Raw genomic sequence first — 13,957 nt, 5'->3', positions numbered from 1 at the left:
GACCCAAGCGGTGTTTTTTTTGTTTTTTTTGTTATTTATTGAGACACAAAATAACTCATGATCAAGGTGTTTGTAAAAATTAGATCACGACCCGATCAAAGAAGTACATATGTTACATTTGTTACATTATTGCCGTTTGAATGATAAAATACTGACATATAAATACTCTTGGACTGAAAAATGTATCAAAAACTCCTGTCTTTGACTTTGGGGTAATAAAGTTACTCCAGTTTATTGATTTATACTCTTACATAAACTCATCAATCTTTCAGAAAGAACTTGATTGACACAGCAGGGTGTATACAAGAAAAGAAATTTGTTGCACAAAATAATTTACATACAAAAAAAGATTTTATATATATATATATATATATAAAACAAGCAACGAAATAAAAACTCTCTCCCTCCGCTCACCTGTAGTTGGAGCCAGACATTACGTAAAAATCATCTCTCCATTAAAATGAAGAAAAAATTAAGAACTAATCCAAGGTGAGTAATAACGCATCCACAAAATATATTGAAATTTAGATTATTTAATATAAAAAAATGAGTAAGTGATCTGACAGCAGATAAATAAATGAATAAACTTTATGGATGAGTGAAATTTAATGTAATGTTATGAGATAAAATTCAGTCAAAAGCTAACCAGAAAAATGAACCAGCAAACACTGAAGTTCGTGATGTGCACAGTGAATAATGTCTGATTCTTTCTTTTGGTGGAAAAGTCCTTGCTGTTTGCCCTAACCTCCTGTGGGTGTCGCTGTAAGACTTGTTTTATTCAATGACTGTTTCACCTCAGGTCTATTATCAGTTATGATATGAGCTGTGTTTTATTTATTTCATTGATTCTTATATTTTTCCACCCCAAACCACAACTAACCTGATTAGCATGAGTTAACCCACCAACCATCATGAAGTCAAATAGCCCTGGGCCTGTGTGTGTTAAAACGGCCTCAGCTCAATGCGTTATGGAATATTTTAACCAATTAGTGTCATTTAAAGCCCACTGGGATAGATTTTCGTCCGTGCAACACTTTTCGATTACGTTTAAACCCAATTTATTTGGTGAGTTGGGTTTTTTTTTCCACAGTATTTAATGATCTGTGCCTACATAATCAATATTTACAGGGTCGAAAGAGATCCAGTCAGGCTAATGAAGAGCTTTCACAGAACACACTGTATCTGCTTTCCCTGCCTTTTCTTTTTTCATGTCTATTATTTTTCTGAAGGCTTTAGAGCAGTTTCTATTTCTATTATTATTTTTTATTTTTTATTTTTTTTAATGTTTAGAGGCTTCAGAGTTTTACCATGTCTCAAGCCGGTAGCTAGGAATAGTCTACTTGGTGTGGAAATCAAAACAAAATTTATATTATATTATTTATTTGGAAGACATGCTTGAGGACCAGATGTCATAAATAAAATATTATAGTGAAGAGTATGTCAGTTTTAAGTTTATGTATGAAGACTTTACTATATAGGTGTTGTTGTTGTTTTAAGAGAAACTCTTTAACAAGCGCCCATCAGCTGTTTAAAAAAAACATTTTAATGAGGGAATTCTTTAAGAATTCTGACATTAACCAAAATGTGTTTACAAAAGGCAGTAAACAGCTCTGCTTTACCAATTATTTGTTGTGTTTTGTCTGGTCTGCTGGGGGAGCTGGTGCTTTAGATTATAGTCACCTTGATCTGGTCTGATCATAAAAGCTTCTGGAGGGATTTATTGAGAGGAATGTACACCCAAACTGAAATAAACACAGATATTTGTGTCTTCTTATGGTAATAACAAACTCAACCCCAGTTATCTAATGGCAATCTGAAACATGCTCTGCAATGCTATTATCACTAAAGCTGATATTACACAACGTCTAATAGATCAAATGTGCTCCATACAAACCCAATCCTCATTCTCACTCAAATTCAAGTTGGCCAGATACTGTATGTAGTCTTGACACTGGAGGAGTCATACCAGGATGGTTTCTTCTTCACACCAAAAATACTTTTTAATTGGCTGCTCACTGTCACTGGCTGACGTCACCATCCTTCAGTCTAGTTCATTTGGAGCCAACAACATGCCTCTTTTAATATTTCCCTCAAGCTTGCACTTGCTTTCCTGTTGTCTGTAAACACTCGTGACCACTCCAGTCCCATATGAGTATACCTTCTGCAAGAAATCGTACAACAGTATTAATCATTTGAAAACTACTGCTGCCATATTTCCGCTCCTCGGTTCCTATTATTTGAGTACATTGTTTAGTCACTTGGGCTTATTCCCACATTGAAATTAAGAATCTATCTTTAAGTTTAGAAAGAGTAGGTGACCTGGGTCCTACTGGTTACTTCCAGTTCTGAGATGATTGCACCAGTAAATAAACTCTTTAAATTGAAGGTGAGACCAAAATGCAGTGAGTTTACTTAGCCATACATTTGATCTATGATCCGTTCTATTCATCTGTTCGTTGTGCCTCTTTCAAAGACCTTGATCAGCTTGTCTCGAAGCCTCACTCTGCTTTTCATTAGTTGCCTGAGAGAGGCATTGTCATTATAACTGAGCTCGGTCTTGCCACTGTATCTGATCTCCAACACAAAACTCTTCTTCTCCCCTACATTGTGCATAGTTTGACTATCACTCATTGAGGTCTGAGCCTCTTTCAAAGCTGCATCTCCTTCTGGTAATGACTGTGTTTAAACCTACATACATAAATGCTGCTCATCATCAAATGTTTGGAGAATACAGCGAAGTGCAATCCTACAAAACCCATGACTTTGTGCAAATGTTTATTAGGAAAGGTGAAAGGTATCACCTTAAAACCACTGGTAAAAAATGGATGTTTTGAATTAAAAACAAATGAGTTAATATAGAATAAAGATTTTCAATAGTAGAGGTTGCAAGTTGCACTTAAAAAAAACATAAACAGTTGCCTTACCTACCTTAATTTTGGATACCTGTAAACACTTAATAAACTTGTATGATTGTCATCTTGCATTATTTTGTGGCCAGACAGTGTCACACAATGGCATTGAAATGTACTATAACTCAATAGTATGGTATTTTTTTTAATACATTAAAAATAGCTGTCCCAGTGACATCCGCTCAAGTAAACTAGAATGTGTATTTTAAAAACAAAGTGGTGTGATTTGCTTGACTTTAACAGGAAGGAGTTCTTCCAGGAAGTCTTTGACAGACGTCTTCCTCGCTTGTGGGGAGTTTTATCGAAAGAGGCACGCCTCCCTCCTGACAGAAAACATCTCAGGGGTCCACTCCAGTGAAGGTCCCCACTGAGCACGTGCTGCTTTCCGGGGTGGGAGGGCACTTTCAGAGATACGTGAACCATCTTGACAGAGACGCGCAGCCTCTCTGCTTGTTGTGGCTGTGAGTCGGTCCCCGGTCAGAAAGCAAACCGGAGTCACGGCTGCAGCGGCGGCGGCGGCGGAACGTTTTGGCAGCAGGGTAAGACCACCTCTCTTCCCCTTGCATGCGAAACTCAGACAAGTTCCGTTACTCACGAAACGCCGAATAATGTTCATGCGTAATGATCCATCACGTGTCAAAAAGGCTCCACTGTCCATGGCAGTTGACATTAAAGTGCGTGTTGTTGTTTTTTTTTTTTTCTATTTCAAAACACAATTCAAAACTAATTAAATAATATGATTCACTCATAGAAATTGTACTTGTATTAAGTTTAATCCACATTGACTGCTGGTGTGTGTTATGCGTAAAGTAACCATCTCCAACTTTCACTCATGTTCATTGCCCTTTATGTGTGCACACTAAAGTATGGTTTTACGCATAATCTAAGTATATATTCTTTGTTATACAAAAAGAATACAAAGTAAACAACATATTTTGCACGTTAAAAAGAAAAAAGTTTAATGTAGTAATGTGTTTCTTATTTGAGACCACTCAAGTTCTGCACAAGAAAAATATATGACAAAAACACATTCTTTCTTCTTTTTTTTAACCAAAATGATTTATTGACATGGATTGCACCTGTGTAAATATAGCACTAACTTATGCGCTGGTACGTGTTTTTTCTAATTTATGAAGCAGTTTAATTTATGAGCACTGTTTGTACAACCTCATGCTTGAGTGATTGATTGGTTCAATAACACTGCATGTCTCTGGATGTCCTGCACTCATGACGACTGGTTTACTCTGCAGTTATTCATTACCTAGATGTGCTCTCAGGAGTGTGCTGCACAGCACCATAACAACAGCAGGAACAGGTAATCTCTTGTTATCTGTTTGTGTCTGTGCAAGCTTCCATGTGCCACTCCTTTAATCCTGACCCGAGCTGGAAAAGTCCTCCAAGGAGCGCTTTGTTTGTGTTTTGAGAGTTGACTATTTTTACATCAGTATATATATAAATATCTATGTAATTACATAATATCACAGAACAGTTTATGTCATTTGTTTTATTGCATGTCTGCTACAGCCGACTGAGGATAAAACCTTTGGCCGTTTTGCAGGAGTAGCAGCGTGTAAAGTGACACAAGACCTGGCTGGGTGACACTTGATCATTTCACATACGTCACAGCACCTGAAACGTGCAGGGGCACCAGGAATTCAGGGAATTTCAGAGTTGCAGCATGCACATTAAAACCCATGTGAGAGAAACTACAACTGCTATTTCTTTCCAGGCAAGTGTTCACATGAAACACTAAGGATAATTGAAAAGTGTAATGATTCCAGCACAATCCCTCAGATTAGTTCGACAATCCTATTGCAGTGCAGGATAAAGCCGATTTCCTGGGAAAGTAGCTTTTTTTTTTAAATGCAACACCATTATTAGGGTGTTTTTAGCTGAAGGAAGCTTCTCTGCACTGTGACCAGCAGAAATTTCCACTGCTGTCTTGACGTCAGGAGTCACAAGCTAAAGCTTGAAGCTGGAGACAACTTTGTCTCATCTGTGGCCTTCAGGCGAAAGCACAGGGGACCGCTTTAAACAATAACATGACTGAACTGGTTCGATTTCAGTTTAATAGTGACTGTGTTTTTTATTGTCAACATGGTGTTTTGGTTGTTTTTCTTGCATCATATCAAATGTTAACAGAAAACACAATGGCACAGGGACAGACGCTTGTATTTAAAGACACAAGCGTCACTCCAGTAATGGTCTTTATGCATGATACAGCTGTAGTGCAAGCGGTCACTTTACCACCAGGTGATAAAATGTTGAACTGGATGTCAATGTTGTCATGCGATGTCTGACCTTGTGGTATTCCTGGAATTGTTTACCAACATTGATGTTCTCCTTCAATGTTCACGTGAAAGGGTTTATTCTGAGCATTGGCCATTAGACGTAAGATTTCTTATATCTGTCAGTGCTGTTGTGGTCTGTGAGTCATCTCTGTGTTACCTGTGGTAGAAGCCAAAAGCAGAAGTTTGATTTCAGCAGAATTGAAGCCTCTATCGCAGAAGTCCAGTAATTTGTCACCGAGTACGAGGCTCAGATTGTCGCTCCCTCTTGGTGTGTAGTTGTTAACTGCAGATCTCATGTGGTCTGGAACCACATGTAGACCAGGCATCTCACTGGCTTACCATGGTGGTTTACTGAGCTGCCTTCCTTCAGATGCCCAGTGTGTTTATACTGCCAGCTTACGTCAAACACGTCTATAAATCACGTGCAGGCTTCCGTCTTCCACTCGCACACTCAAACACATCCCTCACATTTTTCTCTCCCTTTAAGCTCATGTTCTGAATTAATTTTTCTCCTCAGAAATAAACCGTCAGTGCGCCACAGTACATGCAGCGCCATGATCCCAAACACAAACATACGCCAGTTATTCTTGGAGGAATGCCTCCCGCGCTACAAATAATCGTCTGGTTTGCAGGATCAGTGACGAATTACTGACGCATGTCTGAGGTTTACAGCCCCACTCAAAGGCTGCGGCCTCACGTCGTTTCCAAGAATTGCAGGATACTGACCTCGCATAGCATCAGCCTTTCTTTTGGGAAGACATCTCCAGGCCCTGTGGGACACAACACAACGCTGTCGGCAACCAAACTTGACCACAGACTATTAGCTTGCGACCTGCATCATTTTGTATTTTCAAATCGCTCCCAGGTGTCACTTGGTGGGACTTTGCCGAAGCTCCGGCATCAATAGGAATAATGATAATAATTCCTGGTCTCAGTAAGTAGTGGAGTATAAGCGCTTCTGCATCTGAGACAAACTTCCAGAGGTACATTTTCTAATGTTAGTCATCAGATTCCAGGAAGGGAGGAAGCCGTTTCATCAGTCTTTGTGGCAACACGTGTGACAACATCTGCACAGTGTTCGGAAAACAGTGTGTGCGGACTGAGGAATGCCAGTGTCTGTGACAACAACATGGCCTGTGATTCTGGAAAGTAACGATTGTTAATTCTGCATTGTGATCTAAAGCAGTTCACCTGATTTATTGGTATCATTTAATACACGTTTTCTTGGTTTACGTCAGTTTGAATAGTTAGGTAAACTTGTGTTTTAAATAGAAACTGTGTGATCCCGTGGTGAGTTGCTGGTTAGATATTGATGCGCTAAACGAGGCGTGCATTTGAAAAGTGGAACGAGTCGAACGTCAGTGTCCCTGTCGGACCTTTTGCTTTCCGTTTCAGGTCATCCGAAACCATTTGTGTAACTAAAAGTATCCCCAAACTATCAGTGTCCTCTTTATCCACAACCCGGCATATACCTTCCCCAGACCACTTTCATCACTTCAGTTGTCCACCAGCTCTTTTGTAAGCCGAATGTATGACTTGGCGGGGAGAGCTGCTGGGCTTGAAAAGAGTTTAACAAACACAAGAAAACAAACATGGTAGTGCAGCAGGAAGTTGAGCATGTGTATGATTCAGTCATTGTTGTAGTTTTAGAGTTACGATAAGGTTATCAGCACTTCACACTTCCCTGTGTTACTGGAATTGATTGGCAAAATCTTACATTATAGAAAACCACATTTCACAACTTGTGCTTCTAGTTTCCCTGGAATTCGCTGGATGACTGTGGGGGGATTTTTTATTTATTTTTTTCCTGCTCAGACATATTCATGTGACACAAGCAGGGGAAATAAAATGGAGCATGGATCTGGGACCGGACTGCCTCTCCGGCTCTGTTTACCAGAACATCTAATCTGTCCCGATCACATAAATATTTATGTTTAGTCGTTGGTTGAAGGAATTAACATGTGAACACACAAACCCAGGCATGAACATAAATGCCCAGAAGGATATAGACAGAGATTGTACTGATAGAACAAAAGTTGTTTCAGAGTTTGGCTGCAGATTTGACGCTTCAAATGATGGCGGTCAGACGAAATGTCGATTTTTTTATTTTTTTTTTGTATGTTATTGTGTTTGGAATAGGTCAGAAGTCAGCTGATTCACTGTCAGGCTGCCAAGCAGCTGCGGTCAGGCATTGCGATCAATTTTATTTACAGCGGAGCCAATGTAGTCTGAGAGAAGAAAATCAATACAATACGTAAAATCTGATTTCTTGTCATGTGCGTTCTCTTATAAGAGGAACACACTGATGTGTAGCAAAGCATGACAATCCAAAATAGAAAGTAATGGAAGAAATCATTTATACAAACTTTAGAACACGGCATCATGTTGTGTAATAAATTATGTAATAAAGTACACTTACTGTGCAAGCTTTTACATTTGTCTGCTTTACATTTTATTTAAGCCCCCGGCAAGCTCAGTTGGTAGAGCATGAGACTCACAATCTCAAGGTAGTGGTTTCATGTCGCACGCCGGGCGCCACCTTCCTGTGGGCTCACCACCTGCAGGAAGGTTCTTAATCGGTGCAATGTGATCTGGTGCTCAGACTGCCAATGAATTGACATTTTAAAATGAATTGACATTTTATTTAGTTTTCCATTCTCTAACAGTCTACTACAACACAAATAACTATGTTTCAGTACAGTTTTTAACAGCATTCTAACTTCAGTTTTACTTTTGTCATGGAGAAATTGATTCTCTGCAGTGTTGCATGCATTACCAACATCAGGATTGATTAAAAGCTGTAGGCAGGGATGGATGTCTGTGTTCAGAATTTGCTTTGATTGTCTAATACAGACCAAGGCAACAAAAATATGAAATCAGGCCTACAGGCCACTTGCTCCCCCCCAAAACATAGTCGCTCACCAGTTAACCCCCCAACAGATGGGCACTTAGGTTCAGCGAGAAAGCAGTGAAAATATATTTCAGGAACCGCACACGATCGAGCTACATTGGCCTGAAGTGTTGCTGTGGAAGCTTATCTGAGGAGTTAACATTACCTACAAATGACACAAAATAATATATCGAGCTCTGGAAATCCTGCATTGAGGGAGAAGTTGTTGTTGTTGTTGTTTTTTAATTTGACACTAAACCAACAGTTTTATCTTCAAATGTCCAGAGAAATCACTTTTAGCTATCATCAAAATGTTTGTAATTTAGTTTTAGTGGAAAATAAAAAGTTGCCATTACTTTGGATTTGGTTATACTGTAATCATAATTCTTAATTGCTTGTCTCTTTGTAAAGCTTTACTGTATTTATTTTATTTTATCATTCTGAATGGTGCTCTATAATTAACTGTGCCTTGCCTTGCCTAAACATGACGTCTCTCAACACCTCCAATAATGCACACGTACACTTACTGGCCACTTTATTAGGTAAAGCTCATTGGTCAATTTCTGGGCAGCAGCTGAGTGTAGGCACGGTCCAGACAATCTGTTGGAGTTCAAACCAAACATGAGAATGAATAAGAAAGATGATTTAGGTGACTTTGAAGGTGGTACAGGTGTTGTGGTTAGTCTGAGTATTTAAGATAATGCTGATTTACAACCATCTCTCAGATTTACAGACAATGTTCCAAAAAAGACAAATCATCCAGTCAGCTGCAGGTCTCTGGGATTGAATGCCTTGTTCATGCAAGAGGTCAGAGGAAAAGTATGCATGAGACCAAATTTAATCACACCACACATGGAACATCGGTGGGCTCCAGCAGCAGAAGATCACATTAGGTGCCGTGGCTCAGAACAGGAAACTGGGGCTACAGTTCTCACAGGTTCAGCAAAATGTGACAATTGTTGAATTTTATTGACAACACCAGCAAGTCGTTGCAGCCTCTGCAAAGATGTGGAAATAGCATTTCAACATTTTACTGTGGCTTCGGTGGCGAAGCGGGTCGTTCTAATGTCCTGTTGTAGTTGTTGCTTCAATCCTGTGCCGTCCATGTGCAAGGCACTAAACCAAAGTAGTTCCCATTGGTGGACGAACACCTTGTTTTTGTAGCTCGGGCTCATTGAGTTGTGAATGGGTGATTATGACTCATCAAGTAAAAGCATTTTATATTTTGTGGACTTTTGTTACTTTTGTGAAGATCACTGGTACAAACAAACCCTAAACAGCTTTAGAGAACACTGCAAAGAGTATTTGGATAGCTGTCGTCTAAAGCTGGTCTGGTATTAAATGATCTCTTGATCTATTTTCTCCAAGTGAGGGAAACGCCCACTTAGCTTAGGAAGTTTCTCATTAACGTCAAAACACTCAATTGTTTCTTGACATCTTTGTAATGGCCTTGGTATAAAAAAACAAAACATGTATGAACACTTGGTAGATAATGATAAGAGGTTGCATGAGTGGATATTTAGCATTTTTTGACAAATACAAAGAGTCTGGTGGTGGTATGTCAACATGATGTAAGCACTGTGAAAATGTCCTCATTTAAATCGGTGCTCAGGGCTTACTTTACTTTATTTCTTACAAATATATACTATTTCTTCAGAATGAAGTTGACAATATGTGATGACATCATTTGGAATGTTTGAATTAATATTGTGTTTATATTTCTGATTATAATTAAAACTTAAAATGTGATTGCCAGCGTTTTCAGAGTATTTTCTCTACTCCATCAGGCAAGTTGATATCCAAAAAGTAGATTATAGATGTACAGAATTGAATTAGGTCCCGGAAAGTGTAACCTAAACATTTTATAAACCTGACAGTCTTCTAGCAAGTTCTAGGATTTTTTTATACAAACCCTGAGAATTTCTTTATATATAAATTAATATTAAATAAATAATAATTCCACCTCAGTAAATTAAATTGGAATCGTTTTTCAATTAGTTTTACTTTTTTATTATGGCTAAAGACGTGGTGCCTGCATGTGCCCTTTTGGGTGAGGGGTAAACAGGAGACGAGGCGGCTATCAGGTAACGGTTACCACGGGAAGCGACGGCAACATGCTGCAGGAGGAGGGTATGTTTTGTCCCTGCTCCTCCCCCGACTGTATTGTGTCCTATAGAAAGGACACTGGGTGTGAACTACAACCGTGTGAGGCTCCCTCCCCGATCCCAAGTGAAACCACATTGAGGAATGCTGTCTCACAATCACACACTAGACACACACACACACACACACACACACACACACACACACACACACACACACACACACACACACACACACACACACACACACACACACACACACACACACACACACACACACACACACGGAGTCGCACAATCACTTCCACATACTCGAGTCCCGTCATGTAAATCGCTCAACTCCGAGCTCCTTCCTGTTTTTCAGTAGTTCCGTCTTCTCTCGTGCCGTGTTTGCGCAGACTGACTTGGAAAGGAAGTCGAGGGAAAGAGGGAAGAAAAAAAAAAGTCTCTCCAGGAAAAAGTGGGGAAAAAAGAACCATGAGGAATTCTTAGCAGAGTTTTTGGGAGGAGACTTTTGTTGGTGCTTTGAAAGTCTGCTCTCACATGGAGGCTGTTAGGGGTGTCTGAGGAGAGCAGAGAGGTGACCTGAATGGAGAGGACTGACACGCTTCTGTAACAATATGTAAAAGAGCTCCAACCAGACCAACCAGATTCCTTCTGATGGATTGTAAAGGGCAACCCGAGTCTGAAGCCTCAGAGGCGGCTGAGGAGTAGAAGTCACACACAAACAAACACAGTCCGGCACATGTCAGAGGGACAAGACTGGCGCTCAGAGAAACATGGAAGCACTGAGGGATTCTTTTCTTCACTTGACTTTTCAGATGTCATCGTACAAGAGGGCAACGCTGGATGAGGAGGACCTGGTGGACTCCACCAGTGACGACATCTACCCATCATCCCCTATGCAGGTAAACACACTTAATACCCCGGACTGAAAATAAGTGTACGCCAACACTGTGTTATTATGTAGTACTGAGTGAGGGAAAATGTTACGTGCTTTGAAGGTTTTTCAAATAACTATTTTGTGCGGTTTGGAGTTGTTGTAGAGCATGTTTGACAAGCATCTGAACTCAGTGACACATTTGAAAACCACTACAGCTACTTTAACATGCCTGTCCATAACGTAAACACAAGTTTCAACCTTTAAAATTAAGTGTTTGGTCTGTATCTGTGCTTATGGATGCCTGTTTTTTTAAAACAGAGTCATGATTCAATTCAGGTGTGTCAAACAGATCCTTGTTCCTGTCCGGGAAAACAGGCTTGTTGTATATTTAGTTACATTGTAACAGAAGGGTTGATTTATATGGCTTAAAATGCACATTTCTTCACTAAACATGAACCAAACCAAGTCTTCATACATGTCTAATGTATTAGTTAATTTATTTGAATACTGTCTTATCTTTGACTTTGTACACTCGTGTGTATTTTAGTAAATTTAAGTACACATTACCTTTATGTTGTTATATTAATACAAAATCGAGTCCTGCTCAAATTACAGAGGATTTGGATCTAAGCTGTTTAATTGTTCTGTCTCTGATTTCAAAGTGAATGTTCCTCTAAGACTTTAATGGGTTTAAGTAGTAGCTGTTCTTATTCAGAAATTTCCCATGAGGCTCAGGAAAACATCTAACATACTGTTTTAAAAACGGCTCACTCACAAACAGCTGTCATTAAACGCTGGGACAACATTTTCTTTTTCTTGAAAGATTTGTTTCGTGAAGCTGCAATGTGAAAATATTTGCTTTGTCATGATGGAGATGGCACATAATCCTAAATCTTATTCAAATTTTTACTTCCTTGAAGCCTTGTCATAGAGTGTCTCAATGACTAGTTTCACACTCGAAGCTAACCATTAACCCGGATTTCGCAACAGGTTACAAAGTGTGCATTTGAGAGATTTCACATTCACAGCTGACCCAGATTCAGATCACAAGAGATGTACCGAACTGTGATGAGTCTGAAGCTGATTCCAGAGCGCAATGTTTTCAAAACGTCTCCATTCTCCATGCAAACAGTGGGAGCGCAACATTTCTGAAACGTGCAGTACTTGCAGCGCAAATTTACAGCGCATCCGAAACAAAGGCTGCATTTACTACCAGTTATTTTAGGCAGCGTGTACCAGGTATTGAGTGATCCTAAACAACAATAAAGGTGCTTCAATATTTACACATTCTTGGTGCTCATGGTTGCATTACAAAAAGCACACCATGACTAGTGGCCTGGCATGCGAACCACATTGTTTTCAAATCTTTCCCAGTTTCTAGTGTGTATGCCAGTTGCTTATCAAAACCTTGCCGTCTGCACTCATGGGTTTTCTGTAATGAATACAGAAACGTTATACCATTGTCACTCGATCATTCTCCTGTCATCGGAGCCCAAGACTACCTTTCTGTTTTGTGCTTGTTGTTTTTAATTCATTCAAACCCAATGTGCTTGGATTCAAGTCTTGATTCCTCCCTGATAATTTAACAGTGGTTTCCTGGGTGGTTTATGCAGCTTCCAGAGATAAAGCACAGATGGCTGGTGTTCAGACCTTGGCAGTGAGATTCTCCTACAAACACTCAGAAATAAACTTAAATCCAACGTGCTGAGCTTCTTGGATTATGAGGCCACTGTGGCCTTGGCCTTTGCTTAGATCACATTTAGTTTGACTGTTGAACTCTTATCCAGATTAATAGCAGTAAATTGAATCTTTATTGCTACACTCCTGACATAAGTTCCTTCCACAGTGTATATATGAGACCCAAATAACAGCATTAATTTAATAGGGGTGGATACTTAAAGTCCACCCAGACTGCTAAGTGTGCCCATTGAATGTTTTTTAATTGGCTCCTGGAGTAGTTCCTGTTGGATATAAATTTCCTTATCAGCTATAACTGAAGCAACATCCAGCAGGAAAAGTGCACAGACAGTGTGTACTGGCAGGAGAATATAATGTATCCATCCATGTTTTTTAGGAACAATGAGTTTTTACCAGCTTTTGAGCTTTGTGGCATTTTTCAGGTGGCTGATATTTCAAAGACCATTGCTTCTGTATTTCTGTGCCGTTCGTTGCCCTCATTTGGCTTCCTTCATCTCCAGGGGCACCGCTACAGCAGCAGATCTGTTTCACCAAGACTATTTTGTCTTTTCACAATCTGGGGCAAAAGGAAAATAGTCTGTACAAGAGAAAAAGAAACAATAGAACAATGCTTAACATTTTGTGAAGGAGAAAGTTTAGAATGTTGTGATAAGAGCAGCCATTGTGCTCTGAAACCTCAGCTATCATCAGGTTTCTGAGAAACTGCCCAGCTACATGTGATATTTTCCCCATCGTCAGTTCACTGAAGTAACACTGACTGTATTCGTGGGTTTTGAAGCTACAGTTCTATTACACTTTTTAACAGTTATGTTTTGATTAGATTTCTGTTGGCTGAATGAAGCACTCTGAGTGTTTATTTATCACTGCATATTCACATGCTTGCAATTTGGTGCCGTTCTCTTCCTTGTGGAGACAAAAATCAAGTGCACATGAAGAAAATACTAAAATGGTTAGGTAAAGGCATGTTTTGACACAAAATGAAAGTTATGCTTTGGTAAATGTCAAATTGTGAGTTCAGGATATGCAAGTTGTTACTATAAATCTCCAGGAAATGATTGTAGGACGATGCTATGTATCTGAAATGAGTAAAAAAAAACAAAAAAACTTATAGCTGCATATGGGAGGTTTTTTTCTGATAAATTATTAGACATACTGTCCACGGATCCACAGAGACTCTTGTGGGT

The 13,957-nt window shown here is 39.4% G+C and overlaps 1 protein-coding gene across 2 annotated transcripts in view; it reads left to right on the top strand.

Moving 5' to 3' along the window:
- The first annotated feature begins 3,231 nt into the window (after positions 1-3,231).
- ece1 (endothelin converting enzyme 1) overlaps positions 3,232-13,957 on the top strand; it is a 30,517-nt gene continuing 19,791 nt past the window's right edge. Inside the window, exons 1-2 of one of the 2 annotated variants that reach the window (XM_080461625.1) lie at positions 3,232-3,448; positions 11,014-11,100. In XM_080461625.1, the coding sequence (XP_080317751.1) occupies positions 11,014-11,100 (87 nt within the window). In that variant the 5' untranslated portion in view covers positions 3,232-3,448. Of the gene's footprint in view, positions 3,449-10,436; positions 11,101-13,957 lie in introns of those variants that run through there. The other variant, XM_080461624.1, reaches the window with a different exon arrangement.

This window comes from Lipophrys pholis, assembly GCF_963383615.2.
Source record: "Lipophrys pholis genome assembly, chromosome: 4".
Classification (NCBI taxonomy): Eukaryota; Metazoa; Chordata; class Actinopteri; order Blenniiformes; family Blenniidae; genus Lipophrys; species Lipophrys pholis.
Note: the sequence above shows the minus strand (reverse complement) of the source record. Positions and strands in the feature narration are given on the sequence as shown.